The 16,541-nt window shown below is 36.1% G+C and overlaps 1 protein-coding gene across 3 annotated transcripts in view; it reads right to left on the bottom strand.

Moving 5' to 3' along the window:
• VRK2 (VRK serine/threonine kinase 2) overlaps positions 1–16,541 on the bottom strand; it is a 100,766-nt gene that overhangs the window by 63,091 nt on the left and 21,134 nt on the right. For all 3 annotated transcript variants that reach the window (XM_039253750.1, XM_039253749.1, XM_039253751.1), the window contains 5 exons: positions 9,911–9,960; positions 8,908–8,977; positions 7,382–7,469; positions 4,742–4,847; positions 3,448–3,540 (listed from right to left, as the gene is read on the bottom strand). In XM_039253750.1, coding sequence (XP_039109681.1) covers positions 3,448–3,540; positions 4,742–4,847; positions 7,382–7,469; positions 8,908–8,977; positions 9,911–9,960 — 407 coding nt within the window. The remainder of the gene's footprint in view (positions 1–3,447; positions 3,541–4,741; positions 4,848–7,381; positions 7,470–8,907; positions 8,978–9,910; positions 9,961–16,541) is intronic.

Raw genomic sequence — 16,541 nt, 5'->3', positions numbered from 1 at the left:
TTTTAATCATTAAGAAAATATTTAGTGTTTTTCTTATTAATATGTTTGAGTTTGATACATCTCCTCAAACATCTGTCATGATTCTACTCTCCAGTTTCTCATTTCTTTTCTTTTTTTCAACTTTTTAAATATAGGTATCTTAGAATTTGAAATTTCTCAATATTTTCTAGGATTTGTTCTTTTGTACCATTATTTAAAAATGTCTTTCCTCATCCTCAGGGTTCAGGTAAATATTCAACTATGATTTTTTTACATTTTTTATAGATTCAATTTTTAAAGTTTTAAATCTCTTTTGTCTGATAAGGTGGCTTCCAGCCACATGTAGTTATTGAAAGTTAAATTAATTGAAATTAAGCTATTTCCCTGTGTTTACTTCTGGTTTTATGATTTCAGGCCTTAAGTCTTTAATCCAGTCTGAGTTAATTTTTGTGTGTGGTGTATAAGAGTCCAGTTTCATTCTTTTGCATGCAGCTGTTCCACTATTATTTCTTGAAGAGACTATCCTTTCCCCGTGGTATATTACTGGTGCCCTTGTCAGAGACTAGTTCATTATACATGTGTGGGCTTATTGCTGAACTCTCTGTTCTGTTCCACTGTTTCTATGCTAATAGAACACTGTTCTTATACTACAACTTTGTCATATAGTTTGAAAATCAGGAAGTATGATGCTTCCAACTTTATTCCCAAGATTGCTTGGGCCATTCATGGTCTTTTGGGGTCCCATACAAATATTAGGATTCTCTTTTCTGTTTCTATGGAAAATGCCATTGGAATTTGCACAGGGATTGCAGTGAATCTGTAGATTGCTTTGGGTAGTATGGACATTTTGACACTATTAATTCCTGCAATCCATGGACATAGGTCATGGCAATGATTCTTCCAACTGATACCAAAAGCACAGGCAACGAAACCCAAAACAAACAAGTAGAACTACATCAAACCAAAAAGATTCCGCACAGCAATAGAAGCTACGAACAAAACAAAAAGGCAAACTGCCAAACTGTAGAAAATATTTGCAACCCATAGATATGATAAAGGGTTAATACCCAATATACAGAAGAACTCATACAACTCACTAGCAAGAAAATAAGCCAAGGAAAAAATATACAAAGGACCTGCATAGATATTTTTCCAAAGAAGGCATGCACATGCCCAACAGATGTAAGAAAAGGTGCTTGGTATTATGATCATCAGGAAAATGAGCACCAAAGCCACAATGAGACATCGCTCAATACACGTTAGGATGGTTATTATAAAAAAGACAAGAGATAGCAGTGTTAGGGAGGGTGTGAAGGAAAGGGAACCCTTGTGCACCATATAGTCTTTATGCAAAACAGCCAAGCAGTTCCTCTCAATACAACCGTCACATGCCACATGATCCAGCAATCCAGCTCCTGGGTATGTATCAAAAGGAAAATAAATCATTCTCTTAAAGAGATATGTGCACTCCTGTGTTAATGCAGCATTTTTCACAACAGCCAAAATAAGTAAAGAACCTTAGTGTTCACGGATGGATGAATGAATAAAGAAAATGTGGTATATACGTGCGACAGAATTATTCAGCCATAAGAGGAAATGTGCCATGTGTGACACCATGGATGGACCTGGAGAACATTAATTCAGACACAGAAAGACTGTTATCTCACTTATATGTGACATGTAAAACAGTGAAACTTACAGAACCAGTGAGTCTAAAAGTGAATGCTAGGGCTGGTTGGGGGGGGGGGAGGGGTTGGAGGAAATGGGGAGATGTTGGTCAAAAAAGATGAATAATCTAACCTACAGCATTGTGACTACAGTTAATAATGCTGTGTACTTCAAGTTTGCTAAGAGTAGATTTCAGTGTTCTTACCACATCACCAAACAAAAGAGAAGCTATATGAAACAATGAATTCGTTAATTAAATAGATGACGGTGATCACTACACAACATCTATGATATCATCACTTTGCACAGCTTTAAAAAATCATGTTGTACAACCTAAATATCTCCATCTTTTGTTTGTCAATCCTACCTCGAGAAAGCTGGGGGTGGCGGGAAGAAAGCAAGGTAAAATAAAAAATTACTAATTAAATTAAAAATTTGGTTCCTCAGTCACATTAGCCACAGTTTTTAGAGATTCTTTTTTTAGAACAGTTTTAGATTCAATTTTGGTAAATGTAGAGCAATTCAGGTAGAACTGAGTGGAAAGTACAGAGAGTTCTCATATACCCACTGCCCCTCCCTCCAGGCAGTCTCCCCACTACCACCATCCCATACTGGACAGTATTACATCTGCTAAAATCGATGAACCTACATTCATTACACAGCAACACGCCATTATAACCAAAAATCTATAGTTTGTACTGGGGCTCATTTTTGGTGTTGAACATTCTATGAGTTTTGACAAATGTGGAGCAAGATGTGTCCACCATTGTAGTATCAGACAGGACAGCTTGACATCCCTAAAAATCTTCTGTGCTCTGCCTACTTGTCACTCCCTCCCCTTTAGCCCCTGGCGATCACTGATCTTTTTAGTCTCTTCATAGTTTCGTCTTTTCCGAAACATTGTAGAGTTGGAATTATACGGATTTTCACTTAGTGATATGCATGTAAGTTTTTTCATGTCTTTTCATGTCTTGACTGCTTGTTTCTGGTTAACACTGAGTAATGTTGCCTTATTCAGATACACCCAAGTTTATGTATCCATTCACCTATTAAAGGACATCTTCATTGCTGCAAGTTTTGGCAACTATGAATAAAGCTGCTATAAACATGTGTGTGTAGATTTTTGTGTGGATATAAGTTTTCAGCTCCTCTGGGTAAATACCAAGCAGTGTAACTACAGATCATATGTTATGAATATGTTCAGTTTTTGAAGAAACCGCCAAACTGTCTGCCACAGTGGCCATAGCATTTTGCATTTCCAAAGGCAATGAATGAGAGTTCCTGACTCGATCCATCCTCGTCAGCCTTGGTGGTACACTACCCATGTATCAGGTGCTTGAGAGCCACATGTGGCTCAAGGCTACCATGCTGGACACTACCGTATAGAATACTTCCATCATCAGGGAAATTTCCACTGGAAAAGCTGCTCTGTTTAAGACTTAAGTGTTTATACACAGAAAAAGAAGCTAATATGACTTAATTTTCTTCTTCTCTGCACATACCCATCCCTTCTCCCACTGAATTTTGATGGTTCCTTGCTTATATTCACTGTGAAGTTCAAATTTCAGCCACCTTCCTATATGTCCACCAACAAATTAACCCCTCTGAGTCTTAGTTTCCTTATCCTAATTACTTATCAATTAAGTACATTAAATGAGATAAGGGTAAGATAAATCACAACCTTCATCATGTTAATCCTCATTTATAAACTCTTCCTGGGTTAGGTGTTTGTTTTTTGAATGTCTCAATATAATACTTTGAGGATCCCTACTGAAAGCAAAAACTTAATACTGTACTTACCCGGTCTGGATTTCTATAACCTAATAGTAGATTTGCTGCTTTTATATCACCATGAACATATTCATTTTCATGTATATATTCCAGAACATCTAACTGTGAAAAGAAATATATGAGGTCATATTGATACCTATTTTGTACTCATGATCAACTTGAACATTTTGAATATAGAGTAACATGTATTTTTTCTTATTAACAGCAACAAAGTGACATATTGTACAATTATGTGTTTGTCTATTCGAAAATATCACATGAACTGGTCACTTATCCTGGAAAGAAAGTTGAATAACATGATGCTCAAATATCAAGTGTTTTAATTAACTTCTGATGAAAGGGGACCAAGATTCAACAATGCCAATGCCTGTGTTCCTGACGGCCTGGTGGCCAAATCACACTGTGAAAGGAGGAAAAAACCCAAGATACACTGTACAATAATCATGAAGCCCACTCAGGAATTCCTCACCCAAGCAGTGATTATAAATCAAGTTTTGGAGACCCCAGAACAGAACACAATGTCCATGAGCTCAGAGGCATTCTCCCTCTGGACAGTAATAGAAAAAAAAACCTGAGCTACATCTTTGAAGCCCTTGAGCCTTGCATATTACCTTCACCCAGTGCTCAATAAACACTCGCTGGCTGGCTAAATGGATGAATGGATGAACGGGAAAATTAACGAGTTCTATTTGCCACATCTCAACCTGGCATGAGGAGTTTCATTCTATTTAAAATGGAAAAAATAAAATGGAGCTTGGGCAAACCCAACACAAACAAGATAAGACAAATATGTGGTATAAACAAAATGTGTGCATGGGTGCTATTAAGATTTCATTGCTTCTTATTTGGCAAAGTATATATTATTCATTGCCATACTAATTACTGCCACCATCCCAAACTCATAATAAAAACTGCATAGCGCCCCATACTGTCACATGTTTAGTATGGAAAATAATATATTTTGCCATAGTTTGCATTGTTATAAATATAAGTGACAAAAGAGAGGTTATTCTTATAGCAATGCAAGCTTGTTCTGATATGTAAAGCAAAGCTGTGAGGGGAAAAAAATCAGACTGTAGAACCAATGCCTAATTGAGTTTGTAGTGCCAAACACAGCACATTCTGTCACTTACAGAGCCCACTGTTATCAATTTCACCAAAATAGCCTCTACTCTAAATAACTGACATTTCTAGGGCAATAATCCTTCATTCTCTGATAATTCCACAAAGGGCAACGATTCGTGTATTGTAACAAGTAAATAATCTGAAAACGAGGCATGTGAAATAAGTCATTCCTTCTTACCACTCGGACACCTAGCTGCAGGACAGTTGACTTTTTAAAAGTACCATTCTGGTCTGAGATCTTCTGTAAATCTATTCCTAGTCTTTCCATTACCATAAATCTGTAACTATAAGAAAGAGACGTCAAAAAGAGATCTTAAAATAGCAATGCTTGAAACTGCCTATTTACGAATTTGAAACCAGGAAAAATACCCTCAACCTAACAATGAAGACTATTGCAACCTGAACCATGTGTTTACCTTAATAATGTTGCTGTTCTTTTACAAAAAAATACTAGTCAGTATTTACTTTGCAGTTAGTTTTCTGGGAGAAGAGAACGTCGTGCTGAAACATTCATACTCACTCAGACCATGAAAAGAAGATACTTTCTAAATTAAAGAGTCCTGAGTTTGACTCATTTTGACTCCATCACCTTCTCACTGTGTGAGCAAATTATTTTGCTCTCACCTTGAACAAATTATTTTTCTGGACAGAAAATTTTATTTATATTTGTTTCTTGAGCTTATAAATCATAATTACTTTCTCTATACACTTACAAACATGACGTTTTAAAAAAATGTACTTCCTTTCTGTTTGGTACCTGTCCCTTCTTTTCTTCTCTTTACTTAACATAACCACACCAGCCCCTATTCTTTATTGATCCATGTATCCACACATGAACACAGACATAAAGGAATGTTTCTTCTTGTTTTACAAAAATGTGATCTATTATATGCACTTTGCTGCATCATACCTTTTTCATTAATATCTCACTGAAATCCTTCCAAATCAACTGCATTAGCTTTTTTTAAAATGTTTGTTTATTCTGAGGTGGGGGGAAGAAGGGCAGAGAGAGAGAATCTCAAGTGGGCTCTGCATGCTCACAGTATGAAGCCCGACATGATGCTTGATCCCATGAACTGTGAGGTCCTGACCTGAACCAAAATCAAGAGTCGGACATTTAATCACTGAGCCACCTAGATGCCCCTCAACTGGTATGGCTGTAATTGATTTCTTCAATGGGCTGCATAATATTACATGATATGGATATACCATGACCTACTCAGTCACTCAGTTCTCTATTAGCAGCCCTTTACTTTGTTTCAAGGTTACTGTTTGTTCATTTTTTATTGATAGCATTTAAAGACCATTTGAACAAGGTACTGAACACTGAACCTATTTTCTCACTTAGGAAAGAAAGTATCACCTGTCTTAAAAGGCTATTGAAAGGACAAAATGGGGTCCCTAACAAATACAACTTTTTTTCTTTTTAAAGTTTGAGAGAAAAAGACAGAGCATGGGTGGGGGAAGGGCAGAGAGAGGGGAAGACAAAGAATCTGAAGCAGGCTCCAGGCTCCGAGCTGTCAGCACAGAGCCCGACATGGGGCTCAAACTCATTAACCATACATAAGGTCATGACCTGAGCTGAAGTCAGATGCTTAACCAACTGAGCCACCCAGGTGCCCCGAATTGTCTCTTCTTTAAAAATCACTACTCACTTATTTATATGTTATGATTAGCTACATGCGATGATTTAAAAAATATTTCTACAAATTCTTTGTTGTGCCCTTTCTCAAGAGATGAAGTTTAATTGAATCTCCTTTCTTGCATATGGAGTGGACTTAGTGACTTGCCTCTAGCAAAGAGACTAGAGCGGAAATGATGTGATATCACTATAAGATTTGAAAGAAGTCAGTCAAAGAAAATGGGTGATGGGGATTAAGGAGGGCACAACATATATATATATATATATATATATATATAATATATATACGTATATATACACATATATATACGTATCTAATACGTATATACGTATTAGATACGTATATATAATATATATATTATATATATACGTATATATATAATATATATATGTATACACACACACATATATAAACTAACTAGAATTTAAATAAAATTTTTTTTAAAAGTTTCAATTATCAAAAGGCTGTGGCTTTCTTCTTGGATGCATGCTCTTGTGTGTGTGTGTGTGTGTGTGTGTGTGTGTGTGTGTGTACAGTGTGTGTTTGTGTACATGCTCTCTTTCTCCCTCTCTCTCTCCATTCCCATTATTTCCTCTAGGGGAAGCCAGCTACCACGTCTATAACATTGAGGTAGTCTATGGAGAGATCTACATGGTGGGAAAGTGAGGGCTGCCTATAGCCACAAGAGTGACTTTGAAAAGAGACCCTTCTCGGGGCGCCTGGGTGGCTTAGTCGGTTAAGCGTCCGACTTTCGCTTAGGTCATGATCTCGCGGTTCGTGGGTTCGAGCCCCGCGTCGGGCTCTGTGCTGACTGCCAGCTCAGAGCCCGGAGCCTGTTTCAGTCTGTGACTCCCTCTCTCTCTGACCCTCCCCCTGCTCATGCTGTCTCTCTCTCTCCTAGAAATAAATAAAAATAAAAAAAATAAAAAAAATAAAAGAGGTCCTTCTCTTCCCCAGTCAAGTAGGGAGATGACTGTAACCCAGCAGACAGCTAACTACATCCTCAGAAGTCCCGAGCTGGTAAGCCAGTTATAGAAACTGATCATGGAAACTAAGACGATATTAGTCTGCTGTTATAAACCACTATGATTTGGGTAATCAGTTATAGAGCAAAGGGTATTACACCATATAAGAAACAGTTATAGAACACTTAATTTATAATAATTCCATTTTACCTTCTTCCCTTGAATTCAGTAATTCCGGATCCATAAAACATAGGAATTCCTAAGTAATCAAGTTGTTTGAGTTCTATCCAGTTTTTGACTACAAAGACAAGTTTAACAGGAAAAAAGATATATATATTTTTAGAAATGTTATTTCTCACTTTTACATAGATCCTAAAACTTATTTAGCTAACCTAAGTAGAAATCAGACTTTCCTGGAAAATGTTTTAAAGAATCTAATATCTACCTATCTAATGGCTTTTAAATTCTCTTTATCACCATAATTAACATAAAAACATACACAGAAATTTTAAATTAAATCAATTGTAACCAAAACAAAAGTCGTCACGGTCATAAAATGCATTGCTGTCATATATACAATGCTTCTATTCATGAAAAAAACTTCATTCCCTTATATGTTAAATTCCAAAACATAACATATGTTCAAAAAATTAAAATAAAATAAAATAAAATATAACATATGTTAACTACTAAAGAATCAGTAGAGGGATGGCTTTTTTTATTTCCTATTACTTAAAAATCTAAAGCCATGGTAGTCGAAAAAATAGAAATTGGGCAGAAAAATCATTTACTATGAAATTGTTATACAGAAACTCTTTTGATTAAATTTAGTTAAAAAAAAATCACATCCACTGAAACCATCAGGTAGCTTATTTTCCACTTTTCCACCATATATGTTTAATGTGCAACACAGCTCTACAATAAAAAATCAAGTTTAATGGTTCTATTTGTCACCCTGACAATATTTTGAGCAGTTAGTAAAGACTACTTTCCTAACATTTAGGTTTTATTACGGAAAATAATGTTAATTATTGAGTCTATTCTCATTATTCTTTTCCTTAAACACAATGTAGAGGACCTTGACTGTATCATTTTTATTCATATCAACTTCTGTAAAGCTTTACTTAGTCCATCTATATCCTACAGTATTTATAAAATAATTCAGTTATTCTTCAGCTCTGCTCACATCCATTTCTCATTAAATTCCTCTAACTGGTGGCACTTACATGTTTCCATTTCCAGCTCCAACTCATTTCCCAACATTCAAGTTTCTAACACTCTTAGCTTATGTTCTAAAACACTTTGATGTTTAATCATTTCCATATACCTTACACTAATCCATTCTATGGCCACTCCTTTGTTTATATATCTACTGTCCATTTTAATATCTTTTCTTTATGACCTTTGACTTCAAATGGTTTTCTATGAAAAATATGATTTCATTCTACTATCTTTCACACTTAAAGAACTCTTGGTAGCTTAGACCAACAACCTGATATTATATATAAAGTAGTAGAAGCAACTTTGATTTGAAATATGTTAACTCATTATGTATGTAATATCAACATTTACACACCATCTATCTTATTTTTCTATAATAGTGGATTGTATCATTTTACAAGAAAATTTGTGATTGAAAAGAATTTTCCAGAAGGCCAGAAAAGAGAAAAATATTAACACTCACTTTAGCAAACTATATACACACAGAAGTAGCTTGCTTTGCTAAATTTACTTACTGCAGTCTTTTTTTGCAGCTCTTTGATAAAATTTAAGTTCTGAAAATAATGGGCCATTTTCCTGATATTCCTATAAAATACAAGAACAATTAATTTTATTAGGAAAAAATAATCTTAAAGATACAATTGGTATTTCAACGGTGAAAATATGAGTATACATTAGTAATACATAATCATTCTTTTTAAAAAAATTTTTTAATGTTTTTTAAAATTTATTTCTGAGAGAGACAGCATGAGCAGAGGAGACACAGAATCTGAAACAGGCTCCAGGCTCTGAGCTAGCTGTCAGCACAGAGCCTGATGCGCGGCTTGAACCCACGTACCGTGAGATCGTGACCTGAGCCGAAGTGGGTCGCCCAACTGACTGAGCCACCCAGGCGCCCCAGTAATATATAATAATTCTTGGACAATTTATTATTAAACACAGGCATCACACTTCCACCAAAAATCGCAGAAAAGCACTAACTAAACTAAATAATCTCATGTTTAAACTTAACATCCTGTAATGGTATTTCTATAAAATCCTACACATGAAAAGCAGTCTTCTTATGGAGAGAACTTACTAAAAGTACTGGGAATTATATATGGACACAAACACAGACATTATCTACCAACATGGACATCAGGACTACCCTGGGTTCGTTCATACATGATACCTTTACTGAGTGTCCACTATATCTGATTCATTGTGTTAGGCATAGGGGATACAAACAAAAATAAAACCTCATCCTTGTCTTTAAGGATCTTACAATCTAGAGAAGAGAAGAGAAGAAGGAAAGGAAGGAAGGAGAGGAGAGATAGCTAGATAGGATATAAAGGTGATAAATGTCAACACAGAAGAACAAAGTTCTCCAGTCTTTACATTTTAAGAATGTGAAAATATACCATAATACTATATTTACTGATAAGTGAAATTAGAAAAGCTACGTTAAGAAATGTTTTTACAAAGATACAATGAGTAAAGCAGAAAAAAGTGAAATGCAAATTTAAGAGCAATACTCACCACTTTTATTACATGTCTCGCATCTTTATCTGGTTTATTTGTGGGGAAAGCTGCAGAACAAAACACAAGGGGGTGGGGAGAGTTAGTTGTTCACAATTACTGAACACCGGGCTAAGCACTTCACATATATTCACTTTTGCATCCTTCCAAGAACATCTTATGGTGGGTATCGTCTCCACATTACACAAGATACAACTAAGGTTCGACAAGTTGAATAATTTGCTCACTGAGAAGTAGCAGATTGGGGACTGAAACTCTAAATCTATCAGACACCAGAGCCCACACTTTGCCATAAGCTATATTCAAATATTCAAACATGGAAAACAACAGATATTAATCATACAGATCCAAATGTAGGGGAAAATATTTTATAGATATAAAGCATTAAACCCAGTAAATGATACATGGTAAAATCCACTGATTCAAATGTGCTAAATTAAACTCTATGATAATTCAGAAGCAAAAACTGATTCATCTTAACTAGAAAGTTCAGGACATCTTTTTCTTTTTTAAAAAAAAAAACAGTTTATTGTCAAGTTGGTTTCCATATAACACCCAGTGCTCATCCCCACAGGTGCCCTCCCCCATGCCCATCACCCCCCATCCCCTCCCTTCCCACCCCATCAGTCCTCAGTTTGTTCTCTGCATTCAAGAGTCTCTCATGGTTTGCCTCCCTCCCTCTCCCCAACTATGTTTCCCCTTCTTCTCCCCCATGGTCCGCCGTTAAGTTCCTCCTAATCCACCTATACATGCAAACATATGGTAGCTGTCCTCCTCGGAAGTTCAGGACAATTTTTATGTGGCAAAACTCTAAAATAAATCAGGTGAGAATGAGAATCAACTCTTAAAAATCATCTTCTGACTCTTGCAATCAGTCATTCCTAAAGAATGTGTATCTCATAATTAAGTTCATTTCAAGTTATCTCACTTTATCTTATATTTGCCATTTGTATTTTAGATATAGAAATTCAACTTCTGAAAATTCCGCTGTTCAAATTTTAGATCCAAGCAATCCTTTCATCTCCATTATCGAAATTATTTAAAAATTCTTTTTCAAATCTTGATAAATTGACTTGCATATTTATTTGTGCCGTAACGGTCTAGAATCTTGCCACTCATCCATTCACTCTTCATCCATGCCTTCCTTCATTAATTCAGCTAACCAGTATTTATTTACCATGAGGCTAGGCTTTGCAAGGCATTGGGCTAAGTGTTAGTATTATGTTTAAAGGAAAGATGGTGAAACTAGTATTGAATATGATTAAATATCAGCATCTGACAGATGGAGAACAAGATCAAATTCTTCAAGTAAATTTTCAGTATGTTTATCAAACACTGTCCTCTTATGATTGCTTCTAACATTTCTCCTTCTCTTTCTCCTACTCCATAAACGTTCCTTTATTTCACATGATGGATGCAAACAAAACAAAACACAAATTTACTAAAATATATCCATCTACTTTACAGCAGAGTCAACTTAGGCACAATTTTCTTAACCATTTTCCAAAATTTTTAATGTCAGCAACGCTAACAACCATTTGAAGAAACTATTACTTCAATGTTAGTTGATCTTGGGTATAAATTATAAACCCAGACCTCTTTACAGTAACAAAAACCTAAACTTGCTTATATCAAGCAAAACTCTCTTTTCGCCTTGATGCATGTAAAGTCATTCCACTTTCCCCCATGCAGTAGTACCAAGGGAAGTGCAGGAGGAATGGATTATCCATGTCTGAAGCAAAAAGAAAACAAGACAGTATGCACAGAAGAAGGAGTCCAATCCTGTTACAGAAGAAGAGGTAAGAAAAGGCTTTCTTCCCACCCCACAGCAGACTACTTTTACCAGTGTGGTGCCCAAACTTGGGGAGAAACATCCCTGCCCTAGTCCTGGCCCATTCAGCACAAAACTGACTCTGGGAAAGGTTATATGCTTTCTGAGGTAGAAGTTGGTAGAAGCTTCCTGCTTCTTGTCTAAAAGCAAGCGGCCATGGCAGCAAATATATCATCAAACCCAAGACATGTAAGCAGAAAAGCACAAGGAAAAATGGGGGTGTCAACTAGATAAATCATTGATTTGTGTGCCAATTCGGACAACAGATATCCAACCAGTGCGATGGACTACTCCTTGTTGATTTCAGCCACTATCGCCCTACCACTTTCAAGTCTGAATCTTCCTTTCACATTACTTCACACAAACATAACTCTGTGTTGACCTATATTCGAAACATCCCGCACTTGTCGTCTGATAACTACATAATATTCTCCATAAACTTCCAAGTCAGATTACACTGGAAGGCCTAAATCCAAAACCAATGGACTAGAAAGCTCTTGGAGGTGAATGTTGAACAAATAACTTATCCTCGTTACCATGGAGGTCTCTTTATAGTAATCACTCAATTAATGAATGAAACAAATATTTATTTTCTACTGTAAGCTTAGTCACATTCTAGCTGGTACAATTAAAAGATGATGGAAAACAGACATGGTATGTGCTTTTATAGTCTAATGGAGAAATCGGACATTCATCAAATACTCATACACAAGTGCAAAACTGTAATTATAATAAATGTAAACGGGAGAGGTAGATAGTAACAAGAGGATGTATAATCGGATCTATATGAAAGGAAATCATTGAGCCAGAACAGTTGGAGAAGTGATGGTGGGCCAGATGCAAATCTGGTTAATAACTTCTGCCTAATGAAAGGCTTTTAAAACTTGAGGTCTAGGTGGAGGATCGGAAACACATAATTAGACATGTGTTCTGAACAGATCACTACACTGCAGTGTGGAGAACAGTCTGAAGGGGAACCATAGTACATACTGGGCCCATCAGTAAGGATTTAATTTTGATTGACCAGAGAAAAGAGGACTACAGCTTGGACTAGACTACCGATGGTACATAGATTTCAGAGATTTCAGAAAGCAAAACTGGTAGGACTTGATGATGGAACTGAAAAGAATGCTCAATCATAGACAGTGATAGTGTTGACAGTACGGCAGCCTTACACCTTCATTTAAATTTCTGACAAGATAAAATATTTTAAAAAAATTTTTTTTAAATGTTTTTATTTATTTCTAGGAGAGAGAGAGAGAGAGAGACAGCTTGAGCAGGGGAGCGTCAGAGAGAGAGGGAGTCACAGACTGAAACAGGCTCCAGGCTCTGAGCCGGCAGTCAGCACAGAGCCCGACGCGGGGCTCGAACCCACGAACCGCGAGATCATGACCTAAGCGAAAGTCGGACGCTTAACCGACTAAGCCACCCAGGCGCCCCAGGTAAAATATTTTTTAAAGGGGCACCTAGGTGGCTCAGTGGTTAAGAGCCCAACTCTTGGTTTCAGCTCAGGTCATGATCTCAGAGTTCATGGGTTTGTGCCCTGCATGGGGCTCTGTGCTGACAGTGAGGACCCTGGTTGCAATTCTCTCTCTCCCTTCTCTCTGCCTCTTCTCTGCTTTTGCCTTCTTTCCCTCTCTCTCTCAAAATAAATAAATAAACTTAACAAAAATAAACTTCCATTGAAAGCTCTGATGAGGTGGTAAAAATACATATTGGACATATAGGCTATCTGCCCTCCTAGCACTTGTTTTCTATTCACTAGGAACTCTATCTAGTTTTTCCTGAGGACCCAAACCTCCCACTACCCATACGGACCTGTAGGGCTACTTCACACAGTACTCCCGCCCTTACATCTCAGTTGGTCACATGACCAAGCCTGGCTAATTGGAATATACAAACCCACTGGCCAGGGCAACCAGTTAAGAAAGAGCAACATGCCTCAACTAGGTAAAAAGTTATTCCCTAGGATTTGACATTAAAATGCAATGGAATACAAGTAGACCATAAGATGTAAGGATACCAAACCCTAGATATTACTTTTCTCAATTAAACCTAAAATAAAGTCTGAAAGTCAAATACAACAGTGATAAAAGTGAGGTTAAGGTAAGAAGTGAGAAAAGGCTCACTTGAACAAAATAACGAACAAAACAGGACATGATGACTAGAGTTACAGTGTCGTAATGCCATATATGTATCCAGGAGAAAAGAGGAGACAATGATTAGCTTCATAGTTTATTAAATCAAGAGAGTATATTGAAAGTTTAAAGGCAATCTCTAAAATAATAGAAATAAAATTAGTAACTTCAATATCAGTAAAGGAAAAAAGAATTTAAAAACCCTAAAAATAGGAAGATTGGCAAAAATTGGAAAAAAAAAAGGAAGATAGGAAAATAACAGGTTTTTTTTTAAGGCAGGGAAAATATAAAATAGGAAACAGAACTAAATATCAATTTCATATCAATTTTTAGCCACACATGTTTTCATATTATATTATCTCTGAAATGTGAATGTATCTTGTAACTGAAGACACCTTATAGTTGCTGTTGACCACATAGCAGTGTGACAGTTGTCACTGCCTACACAGGTACAAACCTAGTGCCAGATGTCTGTCTTCATTTCCATTGACTCTTATACATTGCTAATAATGTTATGTGTTACATTTAATTGTCATTAAAAATGATTTGTGCACGTAGAAAAATTAATTAATTTACCAGTCCAAAAACAGAAAAGTGGTACTTAAACTTGATATTAGTGAAAAAAAAATGTTAAGACAGGACTGTACCAACTGAGTATAAGTTCCACATGTAAGACTATTTTAAAGGTATTGTATCATAGTTTAATGGGAAGTATTAGGTATTGGATATAAAGCAGGCTGTATATAAGCACAAAAACAATGATTCAAGTGACAGATAATTATGAACTTTTAAGCATCTAATGGAGAGTCAACATATGTATATAAAATGATGATGTATCTTATAATCAGAGATATCTTAGATGTGAAAAAACATGCCAGTAATCATAATAAATTTGAGTAGACTAAGTTCATCAGGTAAAAAAAGAAACTGTAGGATTGTGGGGCGTGTGGGTGGCTCAGTCAGTTAAGTATCCGACTATAGCTCAGGTCATGATCTCACGATTTGTGAGTTCAAGCCCCGTGGTGTGCTCTGTGCTCACAGCTCAGAGCCTGAAGCCTGCTTTGGATTCCGTGTCTCCCCCTCTCTCTGCCCCTCTCCAGCTCATGCTCTGTCTCTCTCTGGCTCTCAATTAAAAAAAAAAAATGTTAAAAGAAACTATAAAATTGTCAGAAAAATAAATGTATACTATTTACGAGACATAACTAAAACCTAGTGATGCAGAGAAAATAAAAAGATAAAGAAACTAGCCAAAACAAGCTGAAAAAAGACTAGATATGTATTTTCAAAATTACAGAAATCTTAGGACAAAAGAATTACTAGATATAAAGTTAGTACCACCTAATCATTAGAAAAATGATTCAATGGAATGACTAAATTCATGAACTTGAAAACATCTGATAATGTACCTTCATAATAGAGAAATCAAAACCCAGAATTAGAAGAAAAATGAAAAAGTGCAAAAATCATGGAATATTTTAAAACAATATGTAATGTATAGGCAAGCAGACAAAAATAATTAAAATAATACAATTAACAGTTTTTGTCTAAAGGCCACATAAAATAACCCAACAATTAAATCACATACATCTTTTCAAAAACATTTTTTAACTGCCCATAATTTTACCCAGAAAGCAGGTTTCCTTGAATATCAAAGAATAAGAATTATTAAGACTACATTATGTGACTATAATGCCTAGATTATAGGCCAAAGAAGAAATCACAATGGAATTTAGAAAATACACAGGACTTGCTTGCACCTTGGTGGCTCAGTCAGTTAAGTGTCTGACTCTTGATTCTGGCTCAGGTCATGATCTCAAGGTCATGAGATTAAGCTCTGTATCAGGCTCTGTGCTGGGCATGAAACCTGCTTAAGATTCTTTCTCTCTCTCGCTCCTTCTCTCTCTCTCTATCTTAGAAAGCAAAAGAAATAAAATACATAGCACTGAAAAATACTAAAATTTTCATGTTGAAACCAATTAGGATATAGTTAAAGTATATATTTGTTACTTGTTTTTCTCTGATAGAATGTCTTCGCATCACAAAGACAGAAAGATTTAGTTTTATTTAGCTGTGTCTCAAGAACCCCAAGTAAGGTCTAATAAGTATTCATTAAATAGCCGATGAATAATTTAATGAATAAAAGTAGTAGTTAGAAATTACATTTTTATTTTAAGAAGTACTCAAGATGGTGCCTTGGGAGGCTCCTGAGCTCCCCTCTGCCTGAGAATGGAAAGGTACAGCCACACATGAAGTAGTTCCCTCTGAAAGAGATTTAGAAACTCGCTGAGCTCCTCCTACACATCAGGGTAATGAGAAAATACATCAATAAGGGACACTCACTGTGATCCCCTTCTTTGGAACACTGACAAGTCTTGGCATGCTCTCAAATACTGGGTGCTACTAAGAACAAAAGGCAGCTAGGGAAATCAGCCTGAAGAGACAACTAGGAGCTTCAGCTGGGCTGACTGACGAGATTCATTTTCCTACACAAGACCACTCTGTCATGTCCAGAAGAGGTGGTTATTCTCTCCAATGCACAGAAAACAATGAAGAGAGTCAAGGAAAATGAAGAAATGGTGGAATATTTTCCAAATGGAAAAAAAAAAAAAAAAGATAAGTTTCCAGCAACAGATCTTTATGAAAAGGAGATAAGTGGTTTACC

The sequence above is a fragment of the Hyaena hyaena genome, unplaced genomic scaffold, assembly GCF_003009895.1.
Source record: "Hyaena hyaena isolate Hyena2069 unplaced genomic scaffold, ASM300989v1 scaffold_463, whole genome shotgun sequence".
In the NCBI taxonomy this organism is placed as follows: Eukaryota; Metazoa; Chordata; class Mammalia; order Carnivora; family Hyaenidae; genus Hyaena; species Hyaena hyaena.
This window is presented reverse-complemented; position numbering and strand designations above follow the sequence as displayed.